Source organism: Capsicum annuum, chromosome 5 (assembly GCF_002878395.1).
Source record: "Capsicum annuum cultivar UCD-10X-F1 chromosome 5, UCD10Xv1.1, whole genome shotgun sequence".
NCBI lineage: Eukaryota > Viridiplantae > Streptophyta > Magnoliopsida > Solanales > Solanaceae > Capsicum > Capsicum annuum.
Window position 1 is genome coordinate 16,335,796 of NC_061115.1, and position 16,719 is coordinate 16,352,514.

A 16,719-nucleotide genomic window follows, 5' to 3' on the forward strand; every position below is an offset into this window, starting at 1 on the left:
CTAATTCATGAATTTTGAATTCACAATAGAATTGGTGATAGTAAATAGTATATGTTAATAATTTATTTTTAATTTGTAAATTGTATACAACCTATTATTCATGTATTATTTTATACAATCAAGCTAAAATCAATTTAAAAGTCATATTTTAAATGATTTTTTATTTTTGGGGTCTCAATTTATGAAATTGGTATATAAGATTCTATATAAATGATATATCTTATAACTGTTTCTAGTGTATGAAAATGGTACATAATATGATATCCACGAATTATTTTAATAAATTTTATTAAAGTCATTTTATACTCTTATCATACTTAAGGAATTTTTTTTTTAGGGGGGCTCAATGTATGGAGTTGACATTAAAATTGGTACCAATGAATTTTCGTATATGTCACATTTGTATGAAATGAGTTTATGAATGTGACAATTGATACGAAAAAATGGTGTTGTATATTACATAACCTTTTTAGTGTATGTAATGGATATTTAATGAAAATTTATCACTGTACATATTGAAAATAAACTAACCGATAATTGTTTGGTATCAAATAACTTTTTGTTACAATAAAAAGATAATCTGTATTAGCCATGATTGATATTGGTGTTGATTCACTATATTAATTTTGCTTTCTGCAATCAGTATAGTTCAATAGTTATACAAAAATATAGTTACAACTTGCAATAAACAATCTAAAAATACATATAAATATAATTTTCACATATAATAAAACTAAATCCATTAACTGGGTTGGGATTTTAATTGATAAAGTGTTACATTTCTTTACAATATTGTACTTTCCCGTTTTTCATTTTTCCTATGAAATATTTTATTTGACAAAGTTAATTCTCAAAGTATGTGCCATATTTAAAAAAATAAATCACAAAAGATTGTTTTTTTTTTGAAAAATAACTTTATTTTATTATTATTTATTGAAAGTCATTGTTGTGATAAAAAGATGAAATTTATGAATAATGAAAGAAGAATTGAGGGAATAATGTGTATCAATGTAGAAATATTTTACCAAATTTTACTTCTTAATTTAAGAACAAATTTTGTTACTTTACTAATAAAATAAAAAAAATATAAATAAAGATAACTATTGAAACCAAAATTTATTCCTAACATAATTATCAATAGAGTTAATGAGGAGAGATAGAATATTAAAGACTAAAAAATAGGAGATAATAACAAAAACTTTTTTTTAAAAAAAATATTATTTCTAAAGAATTGCTATAACTTGCAATTAAATCTTTAATTCAATAATTATGTAAAAGTATTGCTATAACTTGCAATAAACAATCTAATAGCATAATTTTCACTTTTAAATAGGCTGTTAGGACTCAATGTAACTCATAATTAAAAGGAAAAATTTCAGAAATAGCAACTATAGCGCATTAATTGTAAGTTTTATAGCAACCCTTTAAAAATTATAAAAAATAGCAGTATGTATTTTGTATTTGAGTAAACTGTTGCTAGTTAAATACATATACAATTAAAGATTGTGTTCCTAATATATCTCTAATCGGTTTAATTTTAATATAGTAAAAAACGGTTATTTAAATCAAGAACATTTAATTTGATAGATTTAATCTTAAGGTTGATAGTTTATGTAATTTTTCCTAATTAAAAGCCAAAAGATACCATGGGCTGGTTACAAAATGGAGCCCATAATATTAATACAATGTTTAAACCCTAGCTATATAAAGAGTCTTTTTTCATCTTCCATCATTTTTCTAGGGTCTCTAGACGCCATTAAAGCTTAAGCTATTTTCCCTTCAGCTCCTTCCTACCCCAACAACAATGGTAACTCCCTTCATTCTCCTTGCTTTTTCCATTTCTTCTGCTTTAATTTTGAAAAAATATATATGAAAAATTAGTTCATAAATTGTTATTTTTCCTAATTATGCTCATTGTTGATGTGCTGATTAACTATTCAAACTGTTAACTGTATTTACGATTAGTTGATAATAAAATGGTACAAAAAGAGGGTTCGGGGGGTATATATACTATACAAATTGATGATGGTTTATCATCATCAGAACAAAGGTCAGTGGCACAACAGTACAGGATACTACTGGATAAACTCGGTGTGACCATTTCGGAGGACGATATACGAGAGGAATAGAGAAAAACTCGTGATTGGTGTGGAGGGGAAGATCTGTTTATGATATAGTTCAAGAAAGAGTCGTCTCCCCTTTCGTCATAAGGCGTGGAATTAGAAAACTTCTTTTCTTAGGATGAATAGTATAAAGATCTTCTTCGTCGATAACAAGCCTTCTTCAGGCACTCCCAAAAGAAAAGAGAGAATGAATTTTAGCCTCGCTTATATACATATATATACATATATGAAAAATTAGTTCATAAATTCATGTTATATCTAAATCATGCTCATTGTTAGTGTGCTGATTTAAGTGGTCAGACTGTTAATTGTATTTGCAGTTAGTTGATAATATATATGTTATATATGCTTTCATGCTTTACAAGTAGTTGGTTATTAGAATGCTTCATTGGTTACGATGTGACATATTCGGCATCGTGATAGAGCCGAATGTAGCGTTAAATTTGGATGGTTTGTGTAGACGATTCCTACTAAGTTTAGAGTTGGAATTTATTTATATAGCTACTAAGAATACAACAAAAATTTTTCAAAAAAGTAAGAAACAAATTATGAGAAGTTGCTACAGCGAGAGTGTGGCAGAGTGGTCAATAAAGTGGATTAAGAACTGTGAGGTCGCAGGTTCAAATCCCAGTGGAGACAAAATGCTAGGTGATTATCACCATCTGAACTAGCTTTGGTGGACAGAGTTACCTTGATACCTGTGAAATTAGTTTAGGTATGCGAAAGCTTCCTCGGACACCACGGTCATTCAAAAAAAAATATGAGAGCGTCTAATGGTCAATGAAGTAGTCAGTGCAGGTATGCGAAAGCTTCCCTGCACACCACTGTCATCCAAAAAAACATATATGAGAGCACCTAATGGTCAATGAAGTAGTTAGTCGAGTTGTGCGAAAGCTTTCCCGGACACCACGGTCATCCAAAAAAAATATATGAGAGCGTCTAATGGTCAATGAAGTAGTTAGTCGAGGTATGTGAAAGCTTCCCCGAACACCACGTTCATCCAAAAAAATATATGAGAGCGTTTAATGGTCAATGAAGTAGTTAGTCGAGGTATGCGAAAGCTTTCCCGGACACCACGATCATCAAAAAAAATATATGAGAGCGTTTAATGGTCAATGAAGTAGTTAGTCGAGGTATGTGAAAGCTTTCCTGGACACCACGGTAATCCAAAAAAATATATGAGAGTGTCTAGTGGTCAATGTCTAGTGGTCAATGAAGTAGGTTGAGCGCCGTGAGGTCTTAGGTTCAAACATTTGGTGATTTCCTTTTATTAGCTTTATCCTTGGGTGGATAGAGTAACCATGTAACCGTTGCTGGTGCGAGGTGGCAGATATTTGGGGAATTAGTACCTGCTAGCACAATTTGGCTCGGAAACCACTCTTATGAAAAAGAATGAAAAGTTGCAAATTTATATGGAAGTACACCATAACAACATTGTTGGAAGATGAGAATTCAAGGAATTGTGTAGAATGAAATAGTAATATGTTTGACAAAAGAAAAATGAAAGGAATTGGAAAAGTTACCTTAGTTTGAGTGTAATTAACACCGATTCTCACCTCTCCTCCACTCTTGTAAAAGGAGAATCAAAAGTTGCTAGATTTAGATGGAAGCACACCATAAATAATATCGTTGGAAGGTTGGAAGATGAAAATAAGAGATGTTGTGTAGAAAGAAATAGTACAATGTTTAACAAAAGAAAAATATAAGGGAATAAGAAAAGGTAATTTAGTTTGAGCGTAATTATCACCAATTCTGACCTCCCTTTTGAGAATTGAAGAGTATTGCACTCCATCAATTACGCTCAATTTCATTCTGTCCACGTAATTACTTGGCCAGATAAACATGTCACATTATGTAATTACACCCAGTTACACTAATCCAATCCCTAGGTGGTTTTCCAAATATTCTCTGAAGAAAGAAAGTAAAGCTAATGCACGAGTTCACTTTGGGCCTAATCATTCCTTGTATGCGTTGATGGTCTAGTCTTGATAAATCCAGAATGAAGAAATGTCCAGGGTTGCATACTGATTGGGATTAAAGCTAAATAGCATGGACTATGTACGGAAATAAAGAGTTAGAGCTGCTCTTGGTAGAATCTGCAACAGTAAAGCTTTTGCAAAGGACTTGTTAGCATAGAACTATGATAGCGTACAGGGCCTTGCAGTGGTACATTTATATGGAGGAAGATTAATCTCATTGAATACGTGATTTTTGGTTTGCATGTTCTTCCTTCCATAATGTGATTTGAAATTTCTCGTCGGAGTCGTGGACGAGCATTCAGATTCTCACTGTGAGATTTGATGTAACTAGTGCGTTGTTTTATTTGTTAACAAAAAAGTCTCAGAGCATTTGCCTCGTACGTAAACTTGTGCATTTGCCTCATACGTAAAAGTTCTCACGTGTCTGATATCCTTGCTGTTTAGCCTGGAATTTTCACGGACTGATATGTCACACGCCTTCTCAGTTGATTGATATTTTTTTCAGTAACTCAGTTCTTAGTTGTGATAAAGTGCTAGATGTGAAATTTGTTATGCTGGTTCTGTAAATGACGTGATTTGGTTTTGTGATGCATTGGTTCCTTACGGCCAACTTTTGTAACATGTAGCATCTTCTAGTGCATCCCAGAAAGAATTGTGATAAAGGTCATATCATTTAGAAGAAGTGCAAGGCAGGGTCTCTATTTTTCTTCCTAATTAAGCGGCTCTCTACTAGTAAGGCCGTCAAAAGTATCTCGATTCAATATCTCGTAACAATGAATGCAATCAACGTCAGAATTCAGCCTACATCTGCATACTCTAGATCACAGTTCCTAGTTCTTGGATCCTCATATGTTTTTCTGTTATAGTATGTGTGTTTGGCCTGTGATATGCATATGAAGTAGTTACAATAAGATTTCCACATGGGTACCAGTGTTGTAAGTTGTTAACTGATGTTGTGTGGGTTACGAGATTAAATTTCTTTGAACTTGACCTTGCAGGTGAACGTTCCAAAAACTAAGAAGACATACTGCAAGTCAAAGGAATGCAAAAAGCACACGTTGCACAAAGTTACACAGTACAAGAAAGGAAAGGATAGCCTTGCAGCTCAAGGGAAGCGTCGTTATGACCGCAAGCAGTCTGGTTATGGTGGGCAGACAAAACCCGTCTTCCACAAGAAGGTAGAAGAGATTACACATTTACACTTTCAAAACTAACTCTGCCCCCCTCGTTATTCATTTCATAAATCAACGTTCTTCCTATACTCTAGGCCAAGACCACCAAGAAGATTGTGCTAAGGCTGCAATGCCAGGGTTGCAAACATGTGTCCCAACACCCAATCAAGGTTCGTTTTGTGGCTCTCAATCTTTCTTTTCATAATTTTTTCGCCAATACTGAGATCCAATGTTGTTACTACTAACCTTGCAGAGGTGCAAGCACTTCGAAATTGGTGGAGATAAGAAGGGCAAGGGAACTTCACTCTTTTAAGTTGCGAGAGATGTTATCGTTTATCTTTGTTTCGTGCTGTCCTTTTTTTCAAAATGATGTTAGCTCAACAGAGTTTCGTTTGCTTGATGAACAACTTATGTCTGTTGCAAAATACTGGTGTTTCGAGTTTTAAATTTTGAAAATATCTGCTATTTCTTTTCATCTTTTCTTCTCTTTCAATTGCTAGTCGTAATGAAATGTTATATGATCCTGTTATTGTTAGATTGAAATTATCTTTCAAAAATTTGGATTTCAATTGAGATGTAACAATTTTGGATGCTCGAAAATTTGAAATTTAAGATACCTTATGTTTGACACTTTAGCTTTAATCCCTAATTCAACTGTTGGGGTTGTCTGTTTACAAGCTTTTTAGAAGAAAATAAATAGTTCTAGTAGTAGTTGAATTTTTTTCTTCGAAAGTGTGTTCAGATTTCAGGCCAGATATTTGACAAAATAATGAAATTGTTAAACTTATTAAGGGCTCATTTGTTTCAGACCATTAAGTGTATTTATTTTTATTAAGATTTTAGCTCTAAGTCTTAGTATGTCTGAAGTAGTATTCCACTTTTGGATAATATTATCAAGTCACCACCTCTGCCACCGCCATCATTATCAACCACCACCAATCACCTCCACCATCAACAACAAATATTGCTACCAACTGCTATTGTCAATCGTTATCACACCTATTATCTCTATTATTCCAATTATATTTAATGCCACCACCGCTATCAACAGCACCACCATCATCAATCACTACCGGTCAATTTTTACTATGACCTCATCTATCACAACTAACGCCCCTGTTAACTACCATTAATACGTCACAACTTCCACACATTCTTTGACGGCCACCACCATTGTCACTAGTAACTCCACATCTACCATCACTTCAATTACTATCATCGCTTCAATTTATCTCTACTAACAACCATCTCCACCGTCACAACTAACAATATCTCCAACTAGCACCAACACATCGTCAACCATCATTTAATCATTTTTCAGCCATCACAATCAACACCTCTGACTAATAGCATCAAGCAACATTACATCACAACCACCACCACCATTATCAACCGCTACCATCATAACAGTCACTACAATACCAACCATTACAATTATTACCACTAACATTACTAATCACTAACATCAATCATTATCACCACAACCATCATTATAAACCATCTCCACTGTCACTCACGAACATAAATATTTTTTTTTCAATCAAATAATAATTTTGTCGTATCAAATTACATATTTCTCTGATATATAATTAGTTTTTTATTTGAATTGTATTTTTATTTTATTATATGTATAAATAAATTTTTCGTGCACATTCAGATGTTGAAAAATAAATAGTTTTAATTATTTAATTTTTCAAATTTAGAGACAACATTTTAATCATTTAAACGTGAATTACGATTCCGACATTTGAATCTTAAAAAAAGTAAATGAAGCCTAAGATTGTCTCAAAAGTTCCGTTGCAATAACAAATTTTCAGCAATTGAAGCTAAATATAATTGGAAATTTTCATCTGAATTTTGGAAATTGTAGCACGTGTCTCTCTACCAAAAAACAATTAAGCATAATATGTCAGTGTGGTTATAGTAGAAATCATTCACTCTGCTTTCTTTTTTCTTTTTCTTTTTGCCGTAAAATAATATTTTGATTAAAGCATCCATGACGTTTCTACATACACATACAGCGTGTTGCAATGACTTTTATACCACAAAAATAACATGTATATCAGTTGTTATTCTATTTCTCCCAAAGTAGTAAGTAGTTTCTATTTCAAAGTTATATTATTTCGGAAAAATAATATAAATAAACATCTTAATTTATCATATTTAAATAAATCCCCATCCTTATAAAGTAATTATAAAAATTTCTGCTAATTATGTATTTTCGTTGGATGTATCGAGAGGTAATTACGTATCTCGACACACTCAAAATCAGAAAAAATATATCAGAAGCTAATTATGTTTTTTTATAAAGAAAAAAATGCATCTTCATTGGATATATTTTGTATCTCGATAGACTCAAAATCAAAAAAATGTATGGAGAGCCAATTATGTATTTTGACAGTCCAAAATCAAAATTTCAGTAATTATGCAAAATATCAAAAAATTTTATAATTAAGCTCTAAACGATTAAAATTTATATTGTTCGCGGTTATTATTATTTTGTTCAAGCAATAATAAGAAGACATTATTAATAAAGATATCTTACGAATTCTTGTGCTTTGAGGAGAAATTTCAAAGTCATACTATTTTATCGGTATTTTAAGAATCCCACTACTTCATGAGTAAAATTCAGTGTCTTACTATGTTAGGAGTAAAAATACATTATTTAGAACATTTCCTTTTAATTATTCTACCTTTTCTATAGATGAACAACGATACCATCATAATCAAATAAATATTTGTGTTGATAAACTTTAATAAATACTATCACATCCAGGAATGAATTTATATTTATAGTATTTATCAAAAGTTTTCATTGTTCACAAAATTATCTGAATATATATATAACTTAATATTTCTTTTAAGATATTTCTACGTTGTTAATAGCAAATCGAGGCATATATAATAATAACATAAAATTTCTTTTCTTGAGTCACAAGAAAATTTGAAATTAGTTCTGAACGCCATCTTTCAATACTACAAAAAACAAATTCGAGGCATGGAAAGTATTAAAAGAAATTTTTAGTATATTAATAGATCTTGTTACCACATAATTTGAATTGAGAAATAATTCTAATCATAGAATTATACTCACGTATGAATTTCAGATTTTGTATTCTGAATAAATTCAATCAAAACATGTTTGTAGAAGAACGATCATTTTCATGTAGTTACATCTAACTTTTAAATTATTCTACAATATAAGAATTCTTTTAACAATGAAGTGTGTAATTTTAAACCCTCATCAAAGGGGCGAAGGAATATCACCGTTTTAGCCAAGTTTGATTTTATGCTTGATTTTTTTTATCTTTGATGATACCTACCAAATCCATGATATCAAGACTAATTTCAACATTAAGCATTTCAGATAGATAGCTTTTGCCCGAATATCCAAGGGCAACAAATTTAAATTTATCATTTCAAGAGTAAATTTCACATTTTTTATTTTATGAGTAAATTAAGACATACACATCTTTCAAAATATACACGACTTTAAAGCAATTGCTAATTTGAGAGTGTTATGAAATACCATGAAGATTAACCTATTCTAATAGTTTTTAGTCATACATTAATTTTAGTATATTGCTAAAATGGTAAAGCAAATGGCAAATATTGTGATAATAATCTTAATTACCACTTCAGTAGAAGTTAGGAGAGATGTTATTCTCTTCAAATTAATGTAAAGGTGAACTGAACTAATTTAGTATTTATAAAAGAAAAAAAAGTTATCGTACAAATTGTCGGCTTGTGTAAGTTTATTCAGTTGCTAGCGTATCTACTTACAAGTCTATTCAGTTGCAAGCTTATTCAGAGTCAAATACAAATTTAAACAATTTCAAGTTTATCCAAAAATCAATGTAATGGACACTCATAATATAATATATTTATAATAAAATATGATTTTCTACTTCCATTTTCATTGAAAGTACTACTACGTCTAAGTTCGGGTTAATTTCACATAAAATCATCGAACTTATAATATTATTACATAAAACTTACCAAATAAAATTTTCTAGTCCTAGAATTAAATCAGTCAACTTTCATTTATTTTCATGACTGCCTCAAGTACTTAGTACTAAAGGATTAAAACAAATAAATAGTTGATTGTAATAACTTTCTCAAATAGTATATTAAATATCACTATTATCATAATAAAAATTCATATTAGGGGGAGAGTAAAATTGAATTGCATTTATTGAAAAATTATACATCATAAATATGATATATTAATTTATTGTTGTAATGCAAATAGTATTTAGTAACCTTTTCTGCTCCTACTATCTTTTGAATTTCTTCACTAGAACTCCTATTTTTGTTATTGTTTAAAGGAGTAATTCAACGATCAAGAGAAGACATATAAATCTATTGGGGAAATTAATATTTAAATTTATTAATTTAATTTAATCCATTTTCCATAAGTTCTTCGATCATTATATTACCCCAGAAAAGTGGTTTCACAATTCAACTTAAGATTGTGCTTCTATTTTGTTTTAATATCCTTTGTAGTTTTAAATGAACTGTAATACGCATGTGTGCACATATATATATTTTAATATTATTTCAAGTGTGTCATACATTTGTTAATTTGATATTTAAACAAGTTAAATAGAGGGGAGGTGGAAGCTTACATATCATAAAATAAAAAATCAAAAACTTTAATTTTAAAGTAAAATAAGTATAAATATTATCCGTAAGAAAAATATTACTTCCTCAATCATAATTTAATGTCCTATTTCAATTTTATAGCATATGGAATTGAATACATATGAAATTTGGCTAAATTTGACAGAACTTTTAAAGTTATTTGGTCAAAATTTAGGAATGAGAGACATTTATTGAATTAGGTAGTGAATCTGATTATTCAAATATAAGTCTGATTAACTTTTGAAAACTATTTACATTCATTTTGACATAGTCAACAAATTATAGACACTTATTAAATTAATTACCATAAGAATTAAATATTCCTAAATTATAAATTTTTTTTCCTACAAAAATCTATCAACTATATGAATTTTAATCACCAAAATGAAATAACACAAGTACTTGAAAAGAGGAGTCTAGCATAGTGCATTGTGAAGAAGTAGCTAAAAAAAAATTAAATACTATTTTATTTGTAGAAAAAGAATCATCTTAAAAATATCATAAAAAATAAAATTGTCAGATATTTTGCTTATAATTATAAAACACATACATACGGAAAAAAACTACAAAATGTTGAAATAAGATATAAATGTCAAAATGTTTTAAAAAATGATAAATTTTAAGTAATTTTCTAAATTAGTGTTAGAATATATCAGTATTATCCTAACAATAAAAGAAATGTCTTTATAATAATTGATTTAAACGTCTGGTCTATCCATATTATTACACTTTAAAAACTCTTCTCATCTTAGTTTGACAAATAATAAATGTATTTTCAAAATAGAACAAAAATAATTATTAGGGTACAACTCAACAATCATCGATCCACATATAAAACGTGAGATACTGGTTGATTCGCTTCATCATTTAATGTAAGTTTTTAAGGGAATAGATCAATAGTCAAGACTCAAGAGGAGACATATAAATACAACCTAGACTATAAATTTGCCTTCATTTTATTTTAAACTATCACAATAAATGACTCTGGTGATGATAAGTTTGATTTTATCCAAATAATATTTTTTATAATTTAATTTTGTTTTTCCTCTTTATTTTTTGCCTTTTTTTCATCTTTATATTTGATGGTTCAACTAGCAAAGTGTTCAGAATCTGAATTTATGGACTATCTCTCATAAATTTTAAAAGACTAGTAACAAGATTGACTAAAATTTGGTATTTCCTTTTCGCGACCTATGTCAATTTTTTTTTTTTGAGTTGAGGGTCTATGGAAATGGTCTTTCAACCTCATTAAGGTAAGAATAAGATTTTTTCGTACATTTTATCTTTTTTCGTACATTTTATCTTTTTTCATACTCTTGTAGAATTATCTGAATATGTTATTATTGTTGTGTACTAATATGTATGAACAATTTCATTCAATTACAATAATTTATCGCAAGTACTCACATGTCAAACAAAGGGGTTAAAAAAAACCATATATTTGGTTATGTTTGCTCACATAACCAAATAGCTAATGTCCTATTTCAATCACAATTTAGTGTCCTATTTCAATTTTATAGCAAATTGAATTGAATTGAATTGATATGAGATTTGATTAAATTTGACAGAACAATTTGAATTTATTTGGTCAAAATTTAGGATTGAGAAACATTTATTGAATTAGGCAGTGAATGTGATTATTCAAATACAAATCTGATTAACTTTTGAAAACTATTTACATTCATTTTGACATAGCCAGCAAATTATAGACACTTATTAAATTACAATAAGAATTAAATATTACTAAATTATAAAATTTTTTCCTATAAAAAATCTACCAACTATATGAATTTTAATCACCAAAATGAAATAATACAAGTAATTGAAATAGAGGAGTCTAGCAGAGTGCATTGTGAAGAACCAGCTAAAAAAATATAATTAAATACTATATTTTTAGAAAAACAATCATCTTAAAAAATATCATAAACAATAAAATTGTCAGATATTCTGCTTATAATTAAAACACACACCCACAAAAAAAACTATAAAATATTGAAATAAGATATAAATGTCAAAAAATAATAAATTTTAAATAATTTTCTAAATTAGCGTTAGAATATATCAGTATTATCCCAACAATAAAAGAAATGTCTTTATAATAATTGATTTAAACGTCTGGTCTATCCATATCATTACACTTTAAAAGCTCTTCTCATCTTAATTTGACAAATAATAAATGTATTTTCAAAATAGAACAAAAATAATTATCAGGGCACAACTCAACAACCATTAGTGTACATATAAAACGTGAGATACTGATTGATTCACTTCTTCATTTTAGTTTCAAGTTTTCAAGAAACATCGAAGTGCACATATAAAATGTGAGATACTGATTGATTCACTTCTTCATTCTAGTTTCAAGTTTTCAAGAAACATCGAAGTGCACATAGAGGTGACACGATTTTACTTCTTTAGTTAATTCGACTTTTTAAGGGAATCGATTAATAGTCAAAAGGAAACATATAAATACAACCGAGACCGTATTAATTTGCCTTCGTTTTATTCAATTCATTTTTTATTTTTTAAACTCTTACAATAAAGGATTGGGGTGATGATAAGTTTGATTTTATCCAAATATTTTTTTTTTATTAATTATGTTTTCCTTCTTTTTGCCTTTTTGTTTATCTTCATATTGATGGTTCAATCAAAAATGGAATTATCAATTATATTTGACTGAAAAAATCAGCCAATCTACTCTTTTGGTCTTCCCCGTAACTTGACAAATCATAAGAGAAGAAAAAATCGTTGCATAGAAAATCGTGCTTACTATCCTCTCCATGTTGTTGTGTAAGAGGAAAAGAGCGAAATTAACAAGGTGTCCTGATTCTGAATTTATGGACTATCTCTAATTAATTTTAAAAGACTAGTAATAAGATTGACAAATACTTGATTTTTCCTTTTCCTTGTCCATTTTCTCTTTTTTTGGTTCTTGCAACCTGTTTCAACTTTTTTTTTTGAGTCGAGAGTTTATTGAAAACAATCTTTCAATCTTATTTAGGTAAGGGTAAGATTTGCGTACATTTACCTTTTTTAGGCTCTTGTAGAATTACACTGAATATGTTTTTATTGTTGGGAATTGATATGTATGAACAATCTCATTATATTCAATTACGATAACTTATAGCAAGTGCTCACATCTCAGAAAAAGGGTAAAAAAACATATATTTTGGTTAACAGATATTTGCCTACTTCTTTTTGCAGTAAATTTGATTTATTCTAAGTTTATTTATAGATTTTGATTTATTGTTGTATAGACATAAGCTAAATCTAATTTAAGTTTGATATAAGCAAAGCATAACAATAATTGAAAAAAATTTCCCCATTCACACTATTCATTATTTATTTTCATTTGGTTTTGTATGAATTTCAGGTGAATTTGAAGTGAAGATAGCCCGACGAATAATCCTAATCGTACGTTAATGGACAATAACGTCGATAATGCTAATAATAAAAAAGATAAAAACGCCATTGATCTCCTTTGTGAGGTAATTAACCAACACTTTTGTCTATTTACATGAATTTTTCGTTGAGCGCGTTTATTTTATTCCATTATATATATATTTTTTCTATTTTCAATTATTTATAAAAAAAAATGAAACTTTACAGGTGTTAGAACATGAGATATCTAAAAAGTGCATCGAAAACAACATAAGAAAGGATCAAGAGGATTCTTCCAAAGAGGAACGATCTGAACAAGAAGAAGAAGATATCAATGGTACTTGAGGAATTTTACATCTTATTTATTACACTTGTGTTAATTATTTGATTTTTTTTTTAATTTTAATTTAGAGACAGATCCTATATTTTACATCAATGAGTAAGGGGAAATTAATTTTTGTGAGTTGCATAACCAGTATTTATATATGTGGCTATTTGTTTCTTGATCAATAGACATTTAAGCATAATACAAAAAAGGCAATGTTAAATTCAATATTTTCCTTTTCTAATTAAAATGCTAAGCTAGTAAAAAGAGAAAAAAAATGTCAAAAAAAACTAAAATGATATTTCAAATCATACACTGATATTAATTAAGACAATTCTAACAATGATATTAATTTTATATTATTCTTTTTTATTTTTTAATATGTATAATGAAGGAACCAACTTTTCTAAATAATAATAGTTAATTCCTCAAAATTTGGTCTTAAATATTATTGGTCTTGTACTTTTTCTGTAAACTAACCATTCATGCGTAGTATTTTATGTGTAAATTTCTATTATTAAATTAAATTTATCTGCTTTAGCATTTTTTTTCTTCTGACAAATGTTAAAAGTCTATGACTTTCATTGAATAAAATAAATAAGAACATTTACTTGATCATGAACCAACACTAATTTATAAATATATTGATAATTTATTGTTTGGTAAATTGAAACTGTCGACACAATATAAGAGTAGCCTAAAATGCAGTCATTAAATTGGAACTTATAATTGTTTTATGTGTATTATAATATTATCTCATTTGGTTAAATGTAATTTTCAGGTGAATCTGATTGTATTTTAGATGAAAATAATGTCAATTATGGCTCTAAACTTTGGTCAAAAGATGAAAAGACTGGAAATTATCGTTTAACACATGGATTACCAGGAGGTAGAAAATTTCGTACTATGGAAAACCTCTATGAGGTAATTAATATAAATCTCATGTTTATCTTATTCTATTAACATCAAGTAGTTGTTCAACAAGTTTCTACTCATGTTCAACAATAGTTTGCTCATTCTTTATTGACATGATACATAAATATATTATTTAATTTGGCTTTAACATTCAGTTACGATCTTTAACTTTAGATGTTGCACGAGTAGTGTTGGCTTGTATGCGTCCACCACGATCTTAGGGACCAAGTCCTTTATTAGTTTCTTCAGCTAATAATAGAAAGAGTTCTATACGAGTCCATAACAATAATGAGAATCTGGTCCCTCACCAGATTCTATGATTAAGAACAAAAACTGAAGAATAGACGTAAAGAAACTGAAAGTAAAGAAGACAAGATTTTTTACCTGAGAACTTTCTTACTCAAAGGAGAAAAAATCACGACTAGTCTCAAAGGATTTCCCAACTCTCCACTAACTTAAAGCAATAACGTGATTAATTAAACTCTTAATCCCAACTCCTTATAATAACTCTATTATAAAAGAGATTAGTAACTCTACCACTCCACCACGTCGACTAACTCTAACCAACACTCCTAGATAACTCTAGCAAGACTCGTGCAACAACTCTACTACCCATTTTAAATCAGTTAACTCTAGTTGACACTCCTAGGTAACTCTACCCAATGGAAACACCGACAATGGTGAAAACAAACTTAACAAGAGATAATTCGATTAACTAACTCTAGTTAATGCGATTCAACCTAAAGACTTAGACAAGTGAAATATCTAATATCCTTTATAACATAGGACTAGATTTAAATTTTATAAGAACAAAAGATACAAGACTCAAAAATACATCAAAGACTAAAGCAGTAACTCAATCAGGTCCCTTTGTTGAAATGAGTAATGTTCTTCTTATGAGAGTAGCTTTTGCTTGGGAAGATAAATCTTTTGATCTTTGCAAAAATTAGGTTTTCCTCCCACATAATGATTTATATATGGAGCAAATGGGAGGAAAAGCCTACAAAGTTTCTCATTGGTCGATATTGGATAGCTGTTGCTCCTTTGGTGTTGTGCACCAACTTTCCTGCAAAAACTGTACTATTGACTACCAAAAAGTTCAACGTATGATGGATTTGGTCCCTCATCTGGTTCTTATGAAATAAGACCCATTTGAGGAATAGCTACAACTTGTTTCCCCCTAAATCTCGAGTCCCTTGTTTTTTCTGAGATCAGGCTAATGTGGGTACCTGATTCTTCATTTGATCCCTCAGCAAGTTTGTCAAATCATCAAAATAAAGCATAGTACCGTGGTAACTATGCATCATCAATAAGACACTCAAATTTGCATAAGGTTGAACAAGTAGTAATACACATCCTACGTGGCATAATACACGTAGGACTCCACGTAGGGCACGAATTGGTCATGTAGGATGCTACACAGGAATTAGGACGCATGCGTCTACTTGTTCAACTTTATACAAATTTAAATGCTTACATGTGCATAACCAAAATCGGAGGGCATAAATGAAAGTTGAAGCCAAGTTAAAGGACATATTTATGTATTATTTCTTCTTTAAATTTTGTTCTTACATATTTGATAAAATGAAAGAAATTGTTATATAGTACTTATTTTGATTTGTCATAAAGTTTTCTTGCATTCACAGAATACTATCAGGCTCTCACCAGTTGAAGATGAATTTAATTGGGAATTTCCAACTAACAAAGATCCAATTAATATGAATGTCTCGACAAAAGAAGATTCAAGTATCAAAACGAACAAAGAGGATGTTGGTTCTAAGAGAAAAGAGATAGAAAATGACAATGGAAAAAAGGATGCTGAGGCTTCTTCCAACTAGCTTCAAGATTGCATTTTAATCATTTCTTTGAATGTTGAATTATACCAATTAATTTAAAACTAATACCATATTAGTTGTTGTAGTGCTACACATGTACTTGTAGTTTCTTTTTTGGTGATGTTTGTTGTTTCAGGTGGATCGATTGTAGTATTATTTTATGGTAGTTTTGGTTCTGTTGCTGTCTATTGTTTCTTGCTCTTATATTATGTCTATGTTAGACTGTTTTTGTCTTGAACCCGAGGTCTATCGAAAACAACCTCTTTGCCATGCCTCTGAGATTGTGATACGGACTGCATACGCTCTAATACTCTCTCCAATTCCCATTTTGTGACAAAGTTTAGGCTG

The 16,719-nt window shown here is 29.5% G+C and overlaps 2 protein-coding genes across 2 annotated transcripts; both read left to right on the forward strand.

Annotated features, from left to right (window-relative positions):
- Nucleotides 1-1,784: 1,784 nt before the first annotated feature.
- On the forward strand, nucleotides 1,785-5,749 carry LOC107863013 (60S ribosomal protein L44; the record flags this gene model as incomplete). The annotated part of the gene is given in 4 exon segments (XM_016708761.1): nucleotides 1,785-1,807; nucleotides 5,101-5,280; nucleotides 5,370-5,444; nucleotides 5,528-5,749. Coding segments are annotated over 4 exon segments (318 nt in total). The 3' UTR covers nucleotides 5,588-5,749.
- A 7,543-nt stretch (nucleotides 5,750-13,292) lies between these two features.
- LOC107866098 lies at nucleotides 13,293-16,505 on the forward strand. The gene is made up of 4 exons (XM_016712282.2): nucleotides 13,293-13,403; nucleotides 13,525-13,633; nucleotides 14,403-14,545; nucleotides 16,183-16,505. Exons 1-4 carry the CDS (start codon nucleotides 13,338-13,340, stop codon nucleotides 16,372-16,374), a joined length of 510 nt encoding a protein of 169 aa, XP_016567768.1. The 5' UTR covers nucleotides 13,293-13,337; the 3' UTR covers nucleotides 16,375-16,505.
- The last annotated feature ends 214 nt before the right edge of the window (nucleotides 16,506-16,719 follow it).